At 38.0% G+C, this 20,441-nt stretch overlaps 1 protein-coding gene across 14 annotated transcripts in view; it reads left to right on the top strand.

The window, feature by feature from the left end:
* Positions 1 to 20,138, top strand: part of PHF14 (PHD finger protein 14) — a 416,918-nt gene extending 396,780 nt beyond the window's left edge. For all 14 annotated transcript variants that reach the window (XR_012799268.1, XM_075587256.1, XM_075587252.1 and 11 more), the window contains one exon: positions 19,274 to 20,138. Coding sequence is in view for 13 of the 14 variants with exons in the window: in XM_075587256.1 (XP_075443371.1) it covers positions 19,274 to 19,348 (75 nt within the window). In the remaining variant the exon portion in view is untranslated. The remainder of the gene's footprint in view (positions 1 to 19,273) is intronic.
* The last annotated feature ends 303 nt before the right edge of the window (positions 20,139 to 20,441 follow it).

The raw sequence follows: 20,441 nt of genomic DNA, 5'->3' as shown, positions 1-20,441 counted from the left end.
TATATATATATATATGGTATTTCATTGTGTATTTTTGTCATAATGCAAGTAGCTCTGGGCTCCCTTTGTGTTTTGTTTTTTGTATCTCTAGCCTGGATTACCTTAAGTTACAAACAGTATTATTCAAAAGTATTAACAACACTTACTGCACACTACAGACTATTCAAACCCAGGACTATGAATCTCAAATATATTGTACAAGAAATGCAAATCTGAATTAATTCCCAATAGAGCATTGAATTAATGCAATGATGGCATTAACTGGTCTAGAAATGTTTTTATTTAAAAAAAAAAAAAAATCAGTCCATACTGTATATAGAACCCCTGTCTACATTGTTTTAATAGTTCAGTGAATCGTAGAGAAGGGAAAGGACACAGTAGAAAATAAAAAAGATCAATTATATTTATTAATGTTGAATTACTATTTCCTTCTAAGTCTCCCTTCCTATGTATTTATTCCCATATACTGTACCTATATACCTTACCTATATAAACCTAAAACATTTTTAGTGAGGGCTGTTTCAGTAGAGTGAGCAGTGCGGAAGCCAGATTGTAGAGGGTCTAGGAGAGAATGAGTGTTGAGAAAGTGGAGCAAGCGAGAGAAAACAAAACGTTCAAGGAGTTTGGAGGCAAAAGGCAGGAGGGAGACAGGTCGATAGTTAGAAGGACAGGTAGAGTCAAGCTTGCTGTTTTTGAATAATGGTATAACGGTTGCATGCTTGAAGGAGGATGGAAAGGTACCAAAGTAGAGGGAAGAGTTAAAAATTTGTGTGAGCATAGGGATTATAGAAGGAGCAAGAGGTTTAAGGAGATGGGAAGGAATGGGATCAAGAGGGCAGGTGGTAGACGGAGAAGAGGAGATCAGCAGTGACACATCCTCCTGCGAGATAGCAGAAAAAGAGTCAAGAAAGGCAGGAGGAGAGTTAGGAAGCGGTGTGGGATGGGAGGAGGCAACAGATGGGATGTTCTGACGTATGGATTCCACCTTTTCCTTAAAAAGTCAGCAAAGTCCTGAGGTGAGATGGAGGAAGAAGAGGAGGCAGCCGAAAGTGGTCTGAGTAGAGAGTCAAAGACAGAAAAAAGTTGGCGTGGGTTAGATTTGTGTGTGTTGATTAGTGATGAAAAGTAGGTTTGTTTAGCCTGAGAGAGGGCAGAGTTGAAGCAGGACAGCATAAATTTGTAGTGAAGGAAGTCTGCGAGTGTATGAGATTTCCTCCATAGGCGTTCAGAGAAGCGAGTGGAGGAACGCAGCATGTGTGTGTGGGAATTTAGCCTGGGTCTGGGGTTGGAAGGGCGAGGACGGCAGAGAGAAAGCGGGCATGTAAATCAAGAGAGGAGGATATGGCAGAGTTGTAGTTCCTGACCAGGTTGTCAAGGTCTGGAGCAGAACTGAGAGAGGAGAGGGAGGATGAATGAATGTGATCAGCATATGACTGTGAAAAGAGAGTTGATCTTTATAATATGATATTGTTCTTTAATTGTTAACGTGTCGTATCTCACGAAAATGACCTGTTTTCTTAATTCAATGAAAACATTTTATTAGCTTTTGGGTATGTGACATGGCATTTCTGTTTTTAGAGTCTGGTTTACATAGCATTTACACATATTAAGTACCACTTAATCATTTTATTACTGTTTTTGAAAGGAAGTGAAATGTTTATCCTTTGTGACCAGATGAAATCCATTTTCTAGAATGTTGCAAACTATAAATCCCTTATTGTTAGATGGTCACGGTTTTCTCATTTACATAAACCCTTCACTGCCAGATTAAAACACCTGACCTATGTTATCTGCGAAAAGATCTTGGCAATTTTTAAATATATATATATATATATATATATATATATATATATATATATATATATACACACACATATATACACACAGCTCAACCCCGTAATAGCGGGATCCGCTTATAACGCTGTATATATACAGACACTCCTGACGTGATCAAGACTGGGCGAAACGCTTGGACCAGAAGGCGATCCGTAGTTCTCGAGCCAGACAAGCCGTGACATCACACGCCATTGCGGACGCAGCAAGACGAGCTCCGACACCAAACTGCAGGCAAGGAGAACTTGGAGACCCCAGGGGAGGTGGTGAGATCTGCGGTGACCCTTCAATACACACATATATGTGACAAATGCTTATTTTAACTTTGCACATTGGAGATCCAAACAACACTCATTCCATACGGGCAGCAGCCCTATCTGCTAACTGCACTCTATTCATCTATATCTTGTGAGTAGGCTGAACATCCGAGTCAAGATTGCATCTTTAATTAGACCTTTATTGTTCATACATCTGCACTTAAATTATGTATTCTTCTCTCTATCCCATATATGCTCCTCCTGGATTGTTTGAGATATATATATATATATATATATATATATATATATATATATATATATATATATATATATATATATATATATATACAGTGGTCGACAAATCACCAAAAAATCTACTCGCTAAACAAAAAAATCTACTCGCCACCTAGTACCACATGTGTGCTGCTTGGGCCAATAGGAGCTCGCCACGATGTTAAATCCACTCGCCCGGGGCTTGTAAACGTATAGGTTTGTCGAACACTGTATATATATATATATATATATATATATATATATATATATATATATACATATATGTACTTTGGTATTAGGTGATACCTATTTTATTTGGACTAACAATTTATGTCATAGGACAAGCTTTCGAGAGTTTTCTCCTCTCTTCCTCAGGTCAGTAATACTGATTAACAAAGGAATCTATGTCTAAAACAGAGGTTTTGAGAGCAGAAAATAAACTAGAGGTGTACTGTAGATAAGGTAGGGCGAGAAAGTGGTGTTTGAAGACATAGAAAGGGTAATAAAACGGTGACAAGGGACAGCATGGGGGGGGAAGTTGTGGATAAGAACATTGGCAGAGAGGCAGGCAGGATAATTACAAACAATTTTGATAGGGTGTGAAGAACCCCATATCCGCATTAAGACCTCTAGTTTTGGTGTCAACGAGTCTTATCATTCTGAGTTCAAATGTTTTCCGTTCTTGGGTGCGTTTAAACATTCCATTGAGGATTTTGATTTTTAAATCATTTATGGAATGATCTGATAGTGAGAAATGATGTCCCACTGGTGAGCAGTATCTTTCTTATTTGTGGTGGAGTATAGAGTGTCTATGCATATTCATTCTTCCTTTAAGTTTTTGGCTGGTTTCCCCAATGTGGCATCCTTGGTCACATTTGTTACATTGAATCATACAAACCACATTTTCTTCATGAATAATTTAGTTAAAATGTTCATATGCTTTGGTTCAGCAGAAGCCGATATTTATGTTCCTAATGAATGAAAATGCAGGGGTTTTTTTTTTTGCCATCCCACAGAACTATTTTTGCAGTAAACGTACTGTACTGTATGGTTACTTACTCTCCTAGACAGATGATCACTTTGACTTATTGTATATGCACTGCCACAGGACAAACTTTGCTCGTTCTTCTTACAGTAGGTTTAATTAAGCATTTCCTGTAAGGTCAGTATCAAATCTATCATGGACCACTAAAATTGGAAAGCTGTTGCAGAATGGTAGATTAATTGCCATTTGTATTAAATGAAATAAGAATCCTAAATATGCATCATCAAGAAATTTAATTGCTTTTCTCAATTGCCTATTCACTGCATTGGAAAAGTGAAACAAGAAATACAGAAGTAAAGGACCAAAGGTTGTTAAATGTAGCGCATAACACACATTTTGAACTTTATTTAATGAACCGAATGTTTAAAACCATAAAATAAATGCTCCATTTAAAGAATTATGGTGGAACTGCACAGCATTAAAAGTCTAATTAATTTTGATCAGAAGCATGCACTGCACTAATTTTACCTAAAACATTTTCATTAAGGTCAGTATTTTCTACATTATTAACATTAATGCATTCTTCTTGGCACTTCCACTTTAAATAATGAGGCACCCCATATAACTATAACTCACATTGTAAGTACTTGTTTTTTTCTCTCCTTGTACCAAAAGCACATTTTTTTTAATAGGGGAAATAGAGTGAAAAGGTAATAGGTAAAGAGCATGTATTTAGGAGGGAGACAAATGCAAAGGATCAAAAGAGGGGTATTGTATATGTGTTCTGTATTAACGGGAAGTTGGGTAGGTTATAAATATTGGTTTCTTTCATTTTTAAGTACTGTATTGGGCCGAATATAGTGCTTTGATTTTTCCTAAAAATGTCCTTCCGAAAACTGTACTCGTATTATATGCACAGCCTAACACCTTTTATTTTTAATATAGAACACCTTCAAATCTTTTTAGGGTCATATTATGTGCGAGGCCGTACTATATTCGGGCCAATACGGTATATAGTATGTTAACTGATATAGTCTTGAATCAGAATGAACCACAACCCAGGCTACAGCAGGCATAGAGTTCTTGAGTACCTGGTACGTGTTTTTCAAGGGTTTTGGCAAGAGCTAACAGTTAAAAAAAAAACCTGTATATTAAAATTACTTTGTGTTTGGATAAACAACATCTCTGTCTGACCTATATGTCTAACAATATGCCATAGTTCCCCATACAAGGTGATTAATTTTGTATGGTCTGTCGGGAGCCATACATATTTTTAACTCCCTATTAATTAGAGAGAACATTTTCAGAGCTGCACAAAAGTGGTATAAAGTATAAAGATGATCAGGATTTATATCTCCATTAATGTCAGAATATGAATCAGACGACTATATAACATACTTTTATATCAGTTCGGTTTATCCTTCATTCTCTAAACTGTTTGGGAGAACAGAGATGTTTTATTTGAAACCAAGCTGGGCACTTGGTTTCATGTCAAAGAAACATCCATACCATAATCTTTCACACTTAAATTCAAATTTCAAAAATATTAACAATGTGTTTGCATTTTTCAACATGAATTTGCTCTGAAAGCAGAATTGCAAAATTCAATTGAAATGTTACCTGCTTAGAACAAAATTCTACTTGCAGTTGCAGTGCCAATTGCATTAACTTTTACATTGTTTGTTTATTTAATAAAATAGTGTCATGAAAGGTGCATTGGACGTACATACACTATGCTTACTGCATTTTGGTGCTTATTTTAATTGGTATTTATGAGGCACCCTTGATTTGGAGTATGAATATCACAGTACAAATTGGGATACAACTGGTTAATAACCATTCAATCAGAATAGGGATGCATTGGTTAAATACAATTGTTCAGAGTGAATTCTTTATGTTCCAGCAAATTAAGAAGGTATGGTAATTGTGTTACAGAAGTGTTATCAGTGCAGTGGATGTGATTTTCCTGGTGTGGACGTTCTTTACTGCTCCTGTTCCATACCAGATGCACTCGTATTAGAAAATAGAATACTGATAACAAAATACAAACTTAATAGAAATCAAGAGTGTCATACAGTGCTGTTTGTAATAAGTAAGGGACTTCTCGTTAAACCTTTATAACATAAATGTATATATATTTTTAATATATTGGTCTATCATTGCCACCAAGAGGAATGCATCTGTATTGCAGCCCCCTTTTATTTTTTTTTATTTTTTTACATGAAATTAAATACAAATTCCTACTCATTATTATAGGAAATATGAAAAACGTAACATCTAATTCTGTATTAGCTTTTACTAAAAATGCTGCATTTGGCTTTAAAGACTAAATAAATAGTTTAGCATAGTTCCAAAGCCAAATGTGTTTAGTGCATATACATTTCATGCTGTGGGAATTAATGGAGATATACATACATAGGCTGTCAAATATCAAATGGCCCCAGTGGGTGCATTTTCTTGGTGGCTGCTTCAGAATACTTCATGAGGCAAATGTCAAACTTGTCGAGACTGAAACAATCACAGAGATCCATGCAATGAGCTCTGTTTTCCTAGGGAAACAAACAGCTGCCTTATCGCTTTACAGCTACAGTAAAAGAAAGCTTCCATTTATCATTGGAAATGCATATCTTCCTATTAATATCCACTAGTAAAGAACTGTGCTAAAAATTCTATTTCTGCTAAATATAACACTGTTAGAAATTGGGACTAGTTAGCAAAGCCTTCCTGGTTAGTTTTCAAGGAGTGTTTAAAAATCTGAAAACTGGGGAGAGTCTAATGGTGCATGGTAGAGAAATCCAAGAGAGGTTGCAGTACGGGAGAAGTCTTGTAGGCGGGATTGATAGGAGGCAATAAGGGAGGAGGAGAGACAAAGTTCATGGATAGAATGGATGGGGAAGTTAAGGGAGTATTTGGAGAAGAGAGCTGAGACGTAAGGGGGGACACATTGTTTAGAACTTTGTAAGTCAGAGTTGATTATTGACAATGAGGGAGAGTGTGGTTTTAGGGGTGACAGTAGAAGGGGCAAATATTAGTTATTCTGTTTTGGACATTTTAATCTTCAGGTAATAGTGGGACAGCAAGGAGGAGATTGCAAAAAATGTAGGTTTGCTTGATAAGGGAAGTGTTATAGGAGTGTTGTGGCTTAAATTGTCAGGGTGACATGTTGTGGCTGCATTTTAATGTTGTAGAAAGAGGTTGTCATGTGAGGCTAAAGGAATGAGGATGTCAGTGAGGCTAAAGGTTAGGAAGCGATGATCAGAGAGAGGGATGGGCGTTTTAGAGTAGTTATAGACTAAGCTGAATTGGTAGAAAATCAGGTAATGAATGTCCCCTGAAGGAATTAGTAGAAGTAAAAGTAGGTGATGAGAGGGAGAGGTCAGAGGAGGAGAGGTACATTAAGTTGTCATCAGCATAGAGATGATACTGAGCCAAAAGGCAGAGGGTAAAGGATAGGGCAGTGTCGACCCAACAGAAAGGAGTAAAGAACAGGAGACACTAGAGCATGAAACAACTGAAGGAGCGGTTGAATAGGTAAAACTTGAACCAGTAGAAAATTGCATCATGGAGGCCAATGGAGTGGAGAGTGTGCAGGAGAAGGGGGTGATTAACCCGGATGAAGGCAGCAGAGAGATCCTGGAGAATTACTAAGGACAAATCACTCTTAGACTTAGCTGTGCGTAGGTCATTGACCATTTTTGTTAGTGCTGTCTCAGAAGACTAGAGAGGGTAGAAGCCAGATTGCAGAGTCAAGCATGAAGTTGGAGGGGTGAAAGTGAATCAAGCCTCTTAAGTAGCTTGCAGGCAAAGGGTAGAATAAGGAGATAGTAGTAGTTAGAGTGAGAGACTGGGTCAAGAGAGAGCTTATTTAGAATGGGCGTGATGAGTTCAAGTTTAAAGCAAGATGGTAATGTGCTGAAGGTGAACTGCTAACAAGGTGAGTTAGGGTGGGGCTTAGTTTGTCAGAAAGAGAACAAAGATAATCTGAGAGAATAGGGACATAGGTGCAGTTTGTAGAGTGAGAGGAGCACAGAGAACTCCGCCTCTGTCACAGAGAAAAATTAGCTGAGAGTGGATTTAGGCATGCAGGGGGAGATATATGGGCCGTGTGGAAACTGATGTGAAGAGATGTTATGTCTGATTGTCACAATCTAATCTGTAAAGTAGGTGGCAAGGTCTTGGGCCATGAGAGTTGAACAGGGTACTAGTGTAGTTGTGCAGAGAAGGAAGTTAAAGCTGGCAAACAAATGTTGAGTTAGTATGAGAGAAGAAAAGTAGGTTTGTTTGGTAAGGGAAGGCGAAGTGTTGTAGGAGTGTTGTGGTTTAAATTGTCGGGGGTGACATGTTGTGGCTGCAGTTTACTGTTGTAGAGAGAGGTTGTCATGACAGGCAAGGTTAAGAATGGGAGAGAGGAGATGTGTGGGTGGAATTAGGTGTTTTGGAAGGTGCAGATGGTAAAGTGAGGCAAAAGGTTAGGAGGCAATGATCAGAAAGAAGGAACAGAGTTTTAGAGTCATTACAGACTGAGCAGAAGCGGGAGAAAATCAGGTAATGAGAGTGTCCACTGAAGGGATTAGTAGAAGTAGTCCACTTGAGTGGACCAAAAGAGGAAGTTGAAGAAATAGGAGGCTGAAGTGGCATTGATGAATAGGTATGTTAATGTCTCCCAGGATGACAGTAGGTGTGTGAGAAGTGAAGAAGCCAGGTGGAAAAGTTATCTAGAAATTGAGGTGTTGATCCTGGGAAGTTAGTGATGACCACAGCATGGAGGGAGATGGGAGAAGAGAGATGGACAGCGTGGACTTCAAAGGATGAGAAAGAGAGGGAGGGAAAGGGATTGAATGATGTTAAATGTACAATGTGGAGAAAGAATAATGCCTAATCAACCGCCCTGTCTGTTCCTTGGTCTGGGAGTATAGCTAAAAGAAAGAACAACATAGAAGAGAGCAGCGGCTAGGTGGTGTCTAAGGATGTGAGCTAAGTTTCTGTAATGGCTAGGAGGTTGAGAGATTTGGAAAATAATAAGTAATGGATTGGTGTACATTTATTGCAGACAGATTATTCATTCTTGAGGACACAAGAAAGGGGAAGAGAGGTGAAATAGTGATGAGGATGAAGTTATTGGCAGTGCATGGTGAGGGAAGCTGTGGTCTAGTATGGGGGACGTGAAAGGATTGGTATGGATATGGCCAGATTAGGGGACATGTCACCATCATCACAGAGTATGAGTAATAGTGAAAAGAGAGTAGGGAGAGGGAGTTGCTGCATTTTTATTGGTGACGGGGGGGTTGGGGGGGGGGTTGTGTGATGGCTGGAAAATGAGTGAGATGTCAATAGAGAAAGGGAAATAAAGGAGGTTTTTTTATGGCAATAATAAATATTTAAGCAATTGAAGGTTGTTCTTTATTTGTTTTCTGCTTAGTCATTACAACAGAATATGTTGCTTTTAGCAGTCTTGAATATGTAGTATCTACTATTTAAAATGATTTTCTTTCAAATACACCGAAGAAGAACCTAATGTCAAAATGCTTTTCTGCTAATTGTCCATGAAGTGCTCCCATAAATCATCCTTAAATTACCAACTAGTAAAATGGAAAGTATGTCTCCAGTGCATCCTTGTATGCAATGTGATTTATTGATCAGACTGATATTAAAGTCGCTAACATTCAGTGAGTTGACCACGGGCATTAATAAAGTGCCTTATTTTACATAAGTACAGATGCTGTTATTTTTGGAAATTCCTCTGCTTCAATAATAGCCTGAAAGAGTGCAAGAATGTGTTATGCAATAATTCTAAAGTTAAACCTACCAGTTACTGAAAGATGGCAAAATACGGTTAGATTGATTATGCTCTATTTCCAATGCTTAAAATCCAGAATCCGTGACCTTCTCCAAATGCACTTACTGTACCATCCTAGTCAAGCACTTCCAGCCACCACACTTGCACATTCTAAGCAAAGTTTGCTCATCCCTAATGTTAAAGGTTTTTTTTGGTGCACTAATTCCCCCATATTCTAATATCTGTTCTGTAATGTGATTTTATACATGGTCAGTATCATTTGAATAAAAAATATATACAGTATATACACATAAAGACAAAAATACAAATTGATGTAAACATTATACAGTACAATTACTGATGCATCAATAAGAAATGTATCTTTATTGGTGTGATCATGATCATTTAAGTTGCGATTTAGTCCGTCACAAGTTGTAATTGCTGGTTAATTTCCATTCTTTAAGTAAAAATAAAGAAGTTGTGCCATAAAAAGGGGAATCCAGACTTATATAGTAATGTTACCGTTGTTTCCTAATACACACATCTTTATATATTAAGCACTTCATATTTGATTTCAGTCATCCAATCATATACAGTATTATATGATCTACATATACCTTTTATAAATATTTCGGATTTGTCATACCCTTGTCTTACCTTGTCATACCCTTCACTTTACAGAAAGATTATTGAATAATATTGGGTCTGGTCTTTAGCAACAAAAGAGTTTATTCAATGCATAATTTTTTAAGGAGTGAATATAAAAGGTAAACGCCACCATTGATCAGGCAAAACTACTCTCTGCCAGAAAAATACCCCTATGAAAGGACTGTATATCTTTTCTGAAAAAAAAATCGCACCTCAAGGAATTTAGACATACTTGTCACCGCTCTGGGTTCCCTGAGTACACTGATACTAAATACTGTTGGTATATTGGTGTATGTTTATAGACATGCAAATGAGCACACAGTAATATTTCCATTTGCTATATATATATATATATATATATATATGCAAATACAACTGTATGCTCATCTGCATGTCTTAGGCAGGTCTGCAACCCCGCCTTTCCCCATTATCACCCAGCATACAGCACTTCCACTGCAGCAAGGGATTCTGGGAAATGACATGCAAATGAGCACACCGTGTCACTTTTTGCCTCAAAAACCATTTTTAACATGGTTCCCTATAGGCTTAAGCTTGCTGCATGGTCACAGCTTTGAGCACAGCCAGGGTTCAAAGCTGTGCTCAAAGCTGTGTAAATAATTTATTTTTTAAACATCTTTTCAATGCTTTATTGCACACACACCCACCCACCACCACCACCACCACCACCACCACCACCACCACCACCACCACCACCTCCTCCTCCTCCTCCTCCTCCGCTGGGATATTGTTGCTTAGCAGGGGAGAACTTGGCATGCAGTGACAAATGTCTAGAGCAATGATTAGTAAACTTTTTTAATTGATTTAAAAGCAATTGATTTGTTTTGGGACACACATTCTATATTTGGTACACCAAGCAAGATAACCAAGGTTCTTTTGAGTAAGCCCCTAAAATATGCATAAACGAATAACAATAGTGGGATATATTAAGGATGTTATTGATTCATGTAAGCCTATGCCAACTCAGAGCCCAAAGGGCTCCCAGAAATCCCACCAAAACACAACTTTTTTTAAAAATATATAGTAACCTTGGTGGGAAGCTTCACTGAGCACCTGAGCTAAAAATCAGCCCGGCAAGATAACTATTAAACTAATAGGTTAAATGTAAAAGGTATCAAAGGTTAAATACAGTTAACAGTAGTAAATAAAAGTATAAAGGGGGACGATAAATATAAAATCCTTACAGATAAGGTAATCACACTGAGCTAGGTCTGTGGGAATGGTGAGAGTTCTTGGAGGAGGAAGCTTGGTTGCTTCAGGGCAAGACTTAAAATAGCTGCATCTTATTCCCCAAACATGCGAGAGTGGAGGTAGATATACAAAAGCTTCCTGAACACTAACATACACCCCCCCCTCTCCCTGTACCTCTGCCGGGCGGACTCAGCTAAGACATCCTGGCTTTTCCAGACTGCGTGAGATCCTCCCCCCGCTTCTCCCCCTTCGCAGATTGTGGGCAGACCAGATAACTCCTGTGTACATAGATGAGCTGCAGCTCTGGGTAAGTTCTGCGTGGTGTTGCTGCTGCGACGCCGGGTTCAGGGACAGCTGGGAGATTTATCTGAGCTCTCCCCCTCTGGCAGACACAGAACCCCTGATCGTGGCGGCCATTTTTCCCCCCACGATCCCGGTTCTAACGCCGTCTCATTATGTGGACCCCATGCACCGCGTTATAACGGGGTTTAGCTGTATATATATGTTTTTATACACAGGCCCCAAATTAGTAAGAATGAGTAAGGCTCTTTACGCTTGAATTTTTCATGGCTGAACGCAAAAGGTGCTCACCATCATTGCCAAGACAAAACTACCCTCTAACATAAAAATATGCCCATGAAAGTATATATTTTCTGAAGGTACACACCACAAGGAATTTAGTCATGGGTAATGTGTTTTCCTCTTCACCCCTCCTCACCCACCCTTGCCACAACAAACCTTCTATCCAGGAATCTTTGTTGAAAACCGTAACTAATTAACGTCAGATTCTTACATCATTGGCAAGAGAAAACATCCCTGTGCATAAAAATATACCCACACTAAAGTATATATAAAGTGCAGTTATATGGGTTTTGTCTTTCTGGGAATAACCTTTTCACTGCCAAGGATAATTGTTACCTACAGGGCCAATGTAACTTTCACATTTTTGCAATTAGATATTTAGATTGTGGTTTCTGAGTCAGTGTTGTGGTGCACCCTAGCAAAAGCATACAGCATATCTAATTTTTAATTTCCGAGTGGTATTGGTCCCATGTTCATATTTGGTCATGGGACCTCAACAATCTATTTAGTATGCAAAAAATGAATACTTTTTCAAACTCTGCAATGCAGAATCTGTTATGGCTATTGAAATTGTTTCTAAATGAGCCACATTACACACCATAAAAATGATTTTTTTGTTCAATTTTAGAGAATCTTACATTGAATACACTTTATTTTTGCTTAATTAATGTTATTACATGATAAGTGTTGTGTCCCTAAGTACCATTAGACATGTTTTGATGCACCACTAATTACAGTAATTTAAACTGTTATATGAATTTAAATAAGTTGATTGTCCCTTTCTATATTGGATCAAATAAAACAATTCTGTGATGCTACTGGACTAGGGTGGCCCACCAAGCACAGCATTATGTTAGTAATATGGGGGTATCCGTGTTTGACAGAATTCTACCAAAGTCAAATAGTTCTGATTCCCTACAGTATTTGTGGAACTAAAAATGTGTCTGGGGTCTTGTAAAATAGACACATCCAATTACATTGCATATGCAATATGTATGTTTGTGGTTAATTTTTGCACGCCACCTTAGGAACAATTTTACTCTCTCAAATATAGAAGTACTCATGATTGACACAGATTCTGCCCTGTACCCATCAACCGTACAAATATATTCACAGATATAAATGTGGCTAGTGAGCCCTTGTTACTGTGAAACTCCCAAACCAACTATAAATATTATATTTTTAATTTTTATGGGGGTGCTTAGAAGCAACACATACTGTACTAACCCCAGATAAAGTGGGGGGAGACAAGTATAGTCACACACACACGTGTGGAGGAAGGCACTCCAAAACACGTAGCAATGGCGGGTGCCCTGTTGTGGAAAGGTATAGCCCTGAATATCAATAAATCATGAAAGCAGTGGGCACTCCAAATCAGTGTTCTCTGAAAATTTAAAAATGAAATTTTGAAATAAACTGAAATGATTTATTGAATGTATATAGATATATTTGTTTTTTATTTATATACAGTATAGAAACAAATACATCGCCCAGGCACATATTCAAGTCAAATGTTGCGTTCCTCTGAAGGGTCCTTCATGAGGGCAACTTAACAATGGTGGGAAGACACCAAAATATAAAGAAAACATAACCCAGAAGGGAATCATGGCCCACATAATCTGTGGGACCACATACCCAGCTATATCTGTAGCCTAGCAACCTGTTTAAATAAGACCTCACAGGGAGGGTGACACACCTAGTGCAAAGGATCCCTGGTCACACAAGCTGTCAGACCAAAGAAAAGTGCATAACAATCAAAAATATATATCTATGTAACAGAAAATAAACGCAATAAAATATTACAAAAGGATAACTAATATAAATGAGCTGCTGCTTGTAAGACAAAAACTCAAAATAAATAACGTAGCGATCTTGCAAAGTGTTAGTAATGCAGCAGTTAAATTACAAAGAGCAACATAATATGCAAAAAAAAAAATCACCATAATCCATTTTATGATGTAATCCCTATTGCAATAGATAGGATGGGTATATATATATATATAAAGCAGAAAATAGCCGTGTTACTCAAGTTGCGATAGTGCAGAATAAATGAGTTCTTCAGTATTAGGTAATACCTTTTTTATTGGACTAACAATTTGTCATAGGACAAGCTTTCGAGAGTTCTCCTCTCTTCTTCAGGTCTAGCAATACTGATATACACAGGAATCTATGGCTAAAACAGTGTAGAGAAAAAAAACAAAAAAAAACAGATATGTACTTTAGATAAGGTACAGTAGGGTGTTAAAAGTGTTTGAAGCCAGGGGAGGGTGACAAGGAAAGGTGTGGAGTGGGAGGGGGAGGGATGCTGTAGGGGAACGGGGGAGAGAACGTGTGGATAAGAGTAGAGGCAAGCAGGATAATTACAAACAATTTTGATAGGGTGTGAGAAAACCCATGTCCGCATTAAGTCCTTTGGTTTTGGTGTCAAAGAGTCTTATCATTCTGAGTTCAAATGTTTTCCGTTCTTGGGTGCGTTTAAACATTCCATTGAGGATTTTGATTTTAGGCATGCCTGCAATTCCTTACAACATCTCCCCTGGATCAGAAATACAGCGCTGATGTAATTACCAAACTGATAGAATACATCCTCACACACAACTACTTCAGCTTCAACAAGGAAATGTTGAATGGAGACTGCAAGGGGTACCAATATGGCACCGCAATATGCCAACCTTTTAATGGCAAATCTTGAACAAAGATTCCTAACTACATGCCCCCACAAACCCTACAAATACTACAGATACATTGATGACCTGTTTATAATATGGACAGAGGGTGAAGGAAACCTAAAACAATTCCACGAGTCCCTGAACTCATTCCATCCATCAATTAAACTCAAAATGGATTATTTGGCAAACCTAGTAAACTTTCTAGATACAACAGTAACACTGAAAGATGGCAAACTACACACATCTGTATAAAATAAACCAACAGACAGATGCTGTTACCTCCACAACTCCAGCTTCCATGCCACTCATACCAAACAGGCTATAAGATACCACTGCATATGCTATGACACTGAAGACAGAAACAGGCATCTCACAACCCTGACCGAATCATTCAGACAAAAGGGATACAAACCAAAGACCATTGCCAAAACAATTACATCTGCACTAAAAGCCCCATGAGAACACCTGCTACAATACAGACAGAAAGAACCTACCACACGCATACCACTAGTGGCCACATACAACCCTACCCTAGAGGGTATACGAAAAATAATCAAAGATCTGCAACCCATGCTGGCAGAGGATGCGACATTAAAAGAAATCTTTCCCAAACCCCCCATTCTTGCATTCCGGCAAGCACCAAACCTCAAACAGAAATTAGTCAGCAGAAAACTTCACAGCGAACTTAAAGACACTGATAATGGCACAAATCCGTGCAACAACAAACTGTGCAAACATATATGCCAAGATCCCACAGCCAGTCACAACCATGGAACACTCAATGTTAAAGGATCATACAGCTGCACATCCAGGAATATAGTGTATATGATTCAGTGCAACAAATGTGACCAAGGTCGCTACATTGGGGAAACCAGCCAAAAACTACAAGGCAGAATGAATATGCACAGACACTCCATCACGAAGAAGGAAGACACTGCTCACCTGTGGGACATCATTTCTTACAGCCAGATCATTCCATAAATGATTTAAAAATCAAAATCCTCAATGGAATGTTTAAACGCACCCAAGAACGGAAAACATTTGAACTCAGAATGATAAGACTCTTTGACACCAAAACCAAAGGACTTAATGTGGACATAGGTTTTCTCACACCCTTTCAAAATTGTTTGTAATTATCCTGCTTGCCTCTACTCTTATCCACACATTCTCTCCCCCGTTCCCCCACAGCATCCCTCCCCCTCCATCTCCCCCTCCACACCTTTCCTTGTCACCCTCCCCTGGCTTCAAACACTTTTAATACCCTACCTTATCTACAGTACATATCTGTTTTTTTTGTTTTGTTTTTCTCTACACTGATTTAGCCATAGATTCCTGTGTATATCAGTATTGCTAGACCTGAAGAAGAGAGGAGAACTCTCGAAAGCTTGTCCTATGATATAAATTGTTAGTCCAATTAAAAGGTATCTCCTAATACTGAAGAACTAATTTATTCTGCACTATATATACAAAAAATAAAACTGATTTATTCTGCACTATATATACAAAATATAAAAGGGTTCCACGATTAAATTTAATTGGGAAACACTGCATTATATAAATATAAATATATATTATATATATATATATATATTTTTATTTATTTATATTTATATAACGCAGTGTTTCCCAATTAAATTTAATCGTGGAACCCTTTTATATTTTGTACAACAGAATGGAACCCCTTAAATTTTTGTTTAACCAGGCGTTCTGGGTGCATGGGACGTGCTGCTCAGCTCTTTTCTGACCTCCCTGATGATACACTTGTTTTATTAATAACTCTTCTGTCTGCTAACAATGTCTTTCTTTTTTGAGTTTATATTTTGTAATCTCCATCCATCTCCATCTCTCTTTCACCTCTCCATATCCATCTTACTCTGACCCTTCTCTATCCACCCAAACTGGGTATTGTTTCCCCTTCATCTCTCCGAAACCTTCCCCCTCTTTTTTCCTACCACCCTCTTTCCAATCCTCCCTCATCTTCTGTCCGACTCATCCCACCCCCTTCTCCAGACCCCTTTTCCTTCCCCCTCCAACCTCTCCACTCTGTTCTGGCTGGCTCTCTGCCTTCTGGTGGCAGAGTCCCTTTCTTCTTTGCCATCTCGGTAACAGCATGAGTTACCCTTGCAGTGGTCAAAGGTAAGAGTGGATACTGCCTTGTCAGTGCTGGCTTCTGTCTGCTCTATTCTGCTGGACCATGACTATGCCCGCAGTGTTCAGCTGGGTTTATAAATCAGGATTGTGAGTTGAACCAATCAGACTTCCCCACTCAGCCAAACACTGACCTTGTTGTAGCGTCACCAGACATACGTCATTTATGGGAGCACTAATATACAGTGAACATGTCCTCCATGCAATGACCTATAGACAAGGTGCTAATCCCATGATTTACTGCTGTGGGTTATTACTGCCCCGTAATGGGCAATAACACCTAGAAATACAGCGGGTTGGCCTTGATGACCATGGGGGGTTGACTACAGTGAGAGAGGATGGAAAGGCATATAGATGCACTGTATACTGATGTCGAGTATCAAGTTCTCTTTCAGTTGTAGCCAATATATAATATATATATTAACCCCTGTTCCTTTGGATCCTCTGAAGCTGGTTTGAAGAACTCGGAGCTCCAACAATACCCCTTACTCCAACCCCCCCCCCCCACCCCTCAATTGCCGAAATATAAAAAATGTTTCCATAAATAAATCCATGCATGTCAAACTGAGCAGTACAGGTTGGCGCTTTATGGCGCCTGGTGAACTCACCAGGGGAAGCATCAGGTGGAGTTATATATACAACAGCCTCAGCCAATCAGAGAACTTCATTTCTAAAAGACCTGGGTTCTGCAAGCACTTCCGCGAGACGCGTTCTGATTGGTAATTCTCACAGCCTTGTGGTAATTTTTATCCTTTTACCCAAGCGCGGCGGGGGGGCGAAGGAGGAGGTGGCGGCAGCGGGGGGGGCGGAGGAGGTGGCGGAAGTGCAGGAGGCAATTATGGCTACACGCACACGCGCTGTAGCAGGCACCGGAAGTGCCGCACTGCTAGAGCGCGCTCCTGCAGTCCTGACCTGAGAGCGGGCTCGGGAAAGGTTGAGTGGGAAAGCCTGCACAGTGAGTGCGGGTGGCCTGTCCGTAGGCGGAACCACTAGGACGGCTGGGGTTCCGTGGAACCCCATTTGAGAAACACTGATATAACGAATAGACAATACCGTTCTGTGGCTAACAAAATGCTTTTATTTGTGCGAGCTTTCGAAATACACTGATCTCTTCTTCCGACGGTGTTACAATGGATAAAGCAAGAAAAGTTTTAACATAAAAACAGTGTATCCTGGAATGTATCTGACTGAAGCCTATCTCTCCCCCCCTATATATATATATTTCCTAGTAGCTTGATGTCATGCAATAATAGATTAAATAGCGCTATAATGTATTATTTACTGCATCAAATTGTCATGCAACTTCTTTCAAATCTAAACATAAATGTGGGTATTAATTTTCATTTCAAATCAAATAAGCTGTTAGGCTTGAGCAACAAATATTTAATTCAATTTAATCAAACCAATCTACTGTACATTTGATTGGCTTTAATTTGTTAAACACAATTAAAATCTAGGTTGACACCAAAATCTTTTTGTAGTCATTCTGCTTGGTTTCTCTTTTATGGCTGTATTATTTTTCCAATGGAAACCAATATTCTGATGTCGCTTGGTTTATTCAATGTGCTCAAGAGGATGTTGCAGCAAATTATGAGCACGGCTCTTGTAGTTGATGCAGCTGAAAACTATAAGCATGCTGCTGCCTCATAGGCTCATGTTTACTATTTTAGACCTGACTGATCTTCAGATAACATATGGCTGTACAAGTAATTGGAAAATTGGCAGCACTGTCAAGGAAATATGCTAGATGGGACAAAAATATGATGCTGCAGCACATGAAGTGTCTCTGCAGTTAAATTTATTGTTGGAACATATGATAAAGTGAAAACATTTTGTTGCAAAAATAAAATCACTGCCATACTTCCAAATTTGTTTGTGGTGTGTAGTTCTTGAAATACTAGATGCATACATACAAATGAAAGCAAATGTGATTTGAAATGGCTTACAGTTTAAGTACAAGTGTTTGTATATTTAAATATTTTTTGTCTACTAATGCTAGTAGTTTTTAGCTAAAAAATACAACATGTTACAATTTTGTCAGTGCTGAGTAATTGTTCAATTTGTAATCAGTTTTTGGTTTCAGTTTTACAGATGTTCTGCAGAAATGCATGATTTTCACAATTTACAGTAGGTGTTGTGAGTTACTACTGGAAGAGTAAGGTTTGGTGGCAAAGTTATCACCAGACTTCAGCAAATGTGACACTACAGAATTGTTTCAGTAAACACACAGTGTTATAATGTTTTCTTCCTGCACATCCTATGTCCTTAGCATGTACTGTATAGCAGCACAACAATCATCTATTTGCATCATATATATTCAATATCATGAAGGTTTCCATATGCATAAAACTGTATGTAGATTTATATAAATTATTACCTGGCTAAACAATATCTTCATACTATCTGGTTTCCAGTGGAAGAAATTACCCCTCATGAACTCAATCTAAATAACAACAGAAACATTCTGAATGAATGCAAAACTGTTCTAATACTGTAAGTCTTAGGTCATTAAAAGTAAAATTATTCAAATCATTAAAAAGACCAAAAAATAAGACCTAAAGCAAAAAAACTTATTTGTGACATCCTTAAAAAAAAGTTTTGCAATGTTTCTATTTAAATAAATGTTCTAAGCATTGGTGGACGGGCATGCCTTCAGCGTTCTGCTAATGTTCTTCTTCAAAGAAAGACTAATGTATGTCAACACTAGGCTCAATATGGACTCAGAGGGGTGTAGATAATGCGAGTGTTAATTTTAATGCTTTACTAATGATTTTTTGTGTTCTTTAGTATTTGTGATAAAAGACCTTTCGTTAGGATAGAAAAAATATAAAATAAAAATAAATATTTGTGCCTAAATATTCCCTAGTTAACACATGTTTTTTTTTTTATGTAGGAAGATGAAAACGAGAAGGAGGAGACAGAGTCGCCACAGCAGCTAAGCACGGAAATTGAAAACATGAAAACATGAATGCTATTCACAATACTAGGTTGAAAGATTTTGTAAGATGTGAAACTGGTTTTGAAAAGCATCGTATTGCAATCCCCACAGCATTCTATAAGAAAACATCAAAGATATTTTACTTATCCACCTTAAATAAACTGTTCTGTAATGCAGGCCATTTTTAGCCTGAAACAGGTTATTATTGCATATATATTTCTGTTTTTTTTTTTGGTAAATAATAGTTGTAAATGATGAATGTCTGTACCAAGAAATGTCAAAATTATCCTCTTTAGTTTTCATAATCATGTGACTGAGTAAAAGTGCCTGATGATGACAGAACTAGAAATTGTAACTTGTATGGAACTACAACATGAACAAAGAAATTGTTTGGATTTCATAACCTATTTTGATAAGGCAAGAAAGACATTAGTTTTTGTGCGTTTTTCTTCTTTATGTGTGTAGCTTAAACATTCAAGCGGAACTGGTATACAACCACCAGCTGTTGTCATTTCATGAATAGACTATAGATGGCTTTTACCTACCAGTAAAACTTCCAATTTGTGGTAAATTGTAACAAATTAGAATTTGTACTCTGTATCCATAATCATCACTGTATCTTTGCATGGTTTTGTATGTCAGTAAATAATAATCATGTACTTAATGCATTATGCTTTTTTTATATTTGTGAGTCACGCATTTTACATTGTTAATAATTGTAATGAATTTTGTAACATTGTTCCTGGTCCAGTTATTGTACGTTTGGAACATACATGTAAGCCAAAACGAGAAGGATACAATAAATCCCAGTTTTTCTTGATTGCTTTGCTTATGTTTCTGACTATGAGAGAACTGTGCTTTCTTTTGTGTTGTCGTCATCTTTATTATTCGCTAGCTGTCTTTCATGAGCCCTTATTAAATAAATAGTGAAGCCTTTACAGAAGCTGGAGAAAAGTTTACTACCATTAATTTCAATAGATGTGAATTTTTTTCAGCACCGGATAGTATATTTATGACAATTCAAATAGAGGCCATTGTGTCTTCATTAACCTGCAAGTCATTATTATTTTGATCACATCCATAAGGCTACGTATGTGTAAAACAATTAACAAAGTTTCAATTA

Source organism: Ascaphus truei, chromosome 2, assembly GCF_040206685.1.
Source record: "Ascaphus truei isolate aAscTru1 chromosome 2, aAscTru1.hap1, whole genome shotgun sequence".
In the NCBI taxonomy this organism is placed as follows: domain Eukaryota; kingdom Metazoa; phylum Chordata; class Amphibia; order Anura; family Ascaphidae; genus Ascaphus; species Ascaphus truei.
The sequence above is the reverse complement of the archived record's forward strand: the minus strand, read 5'-3'. Positions and strand labels throughout refer to the sequence as shown.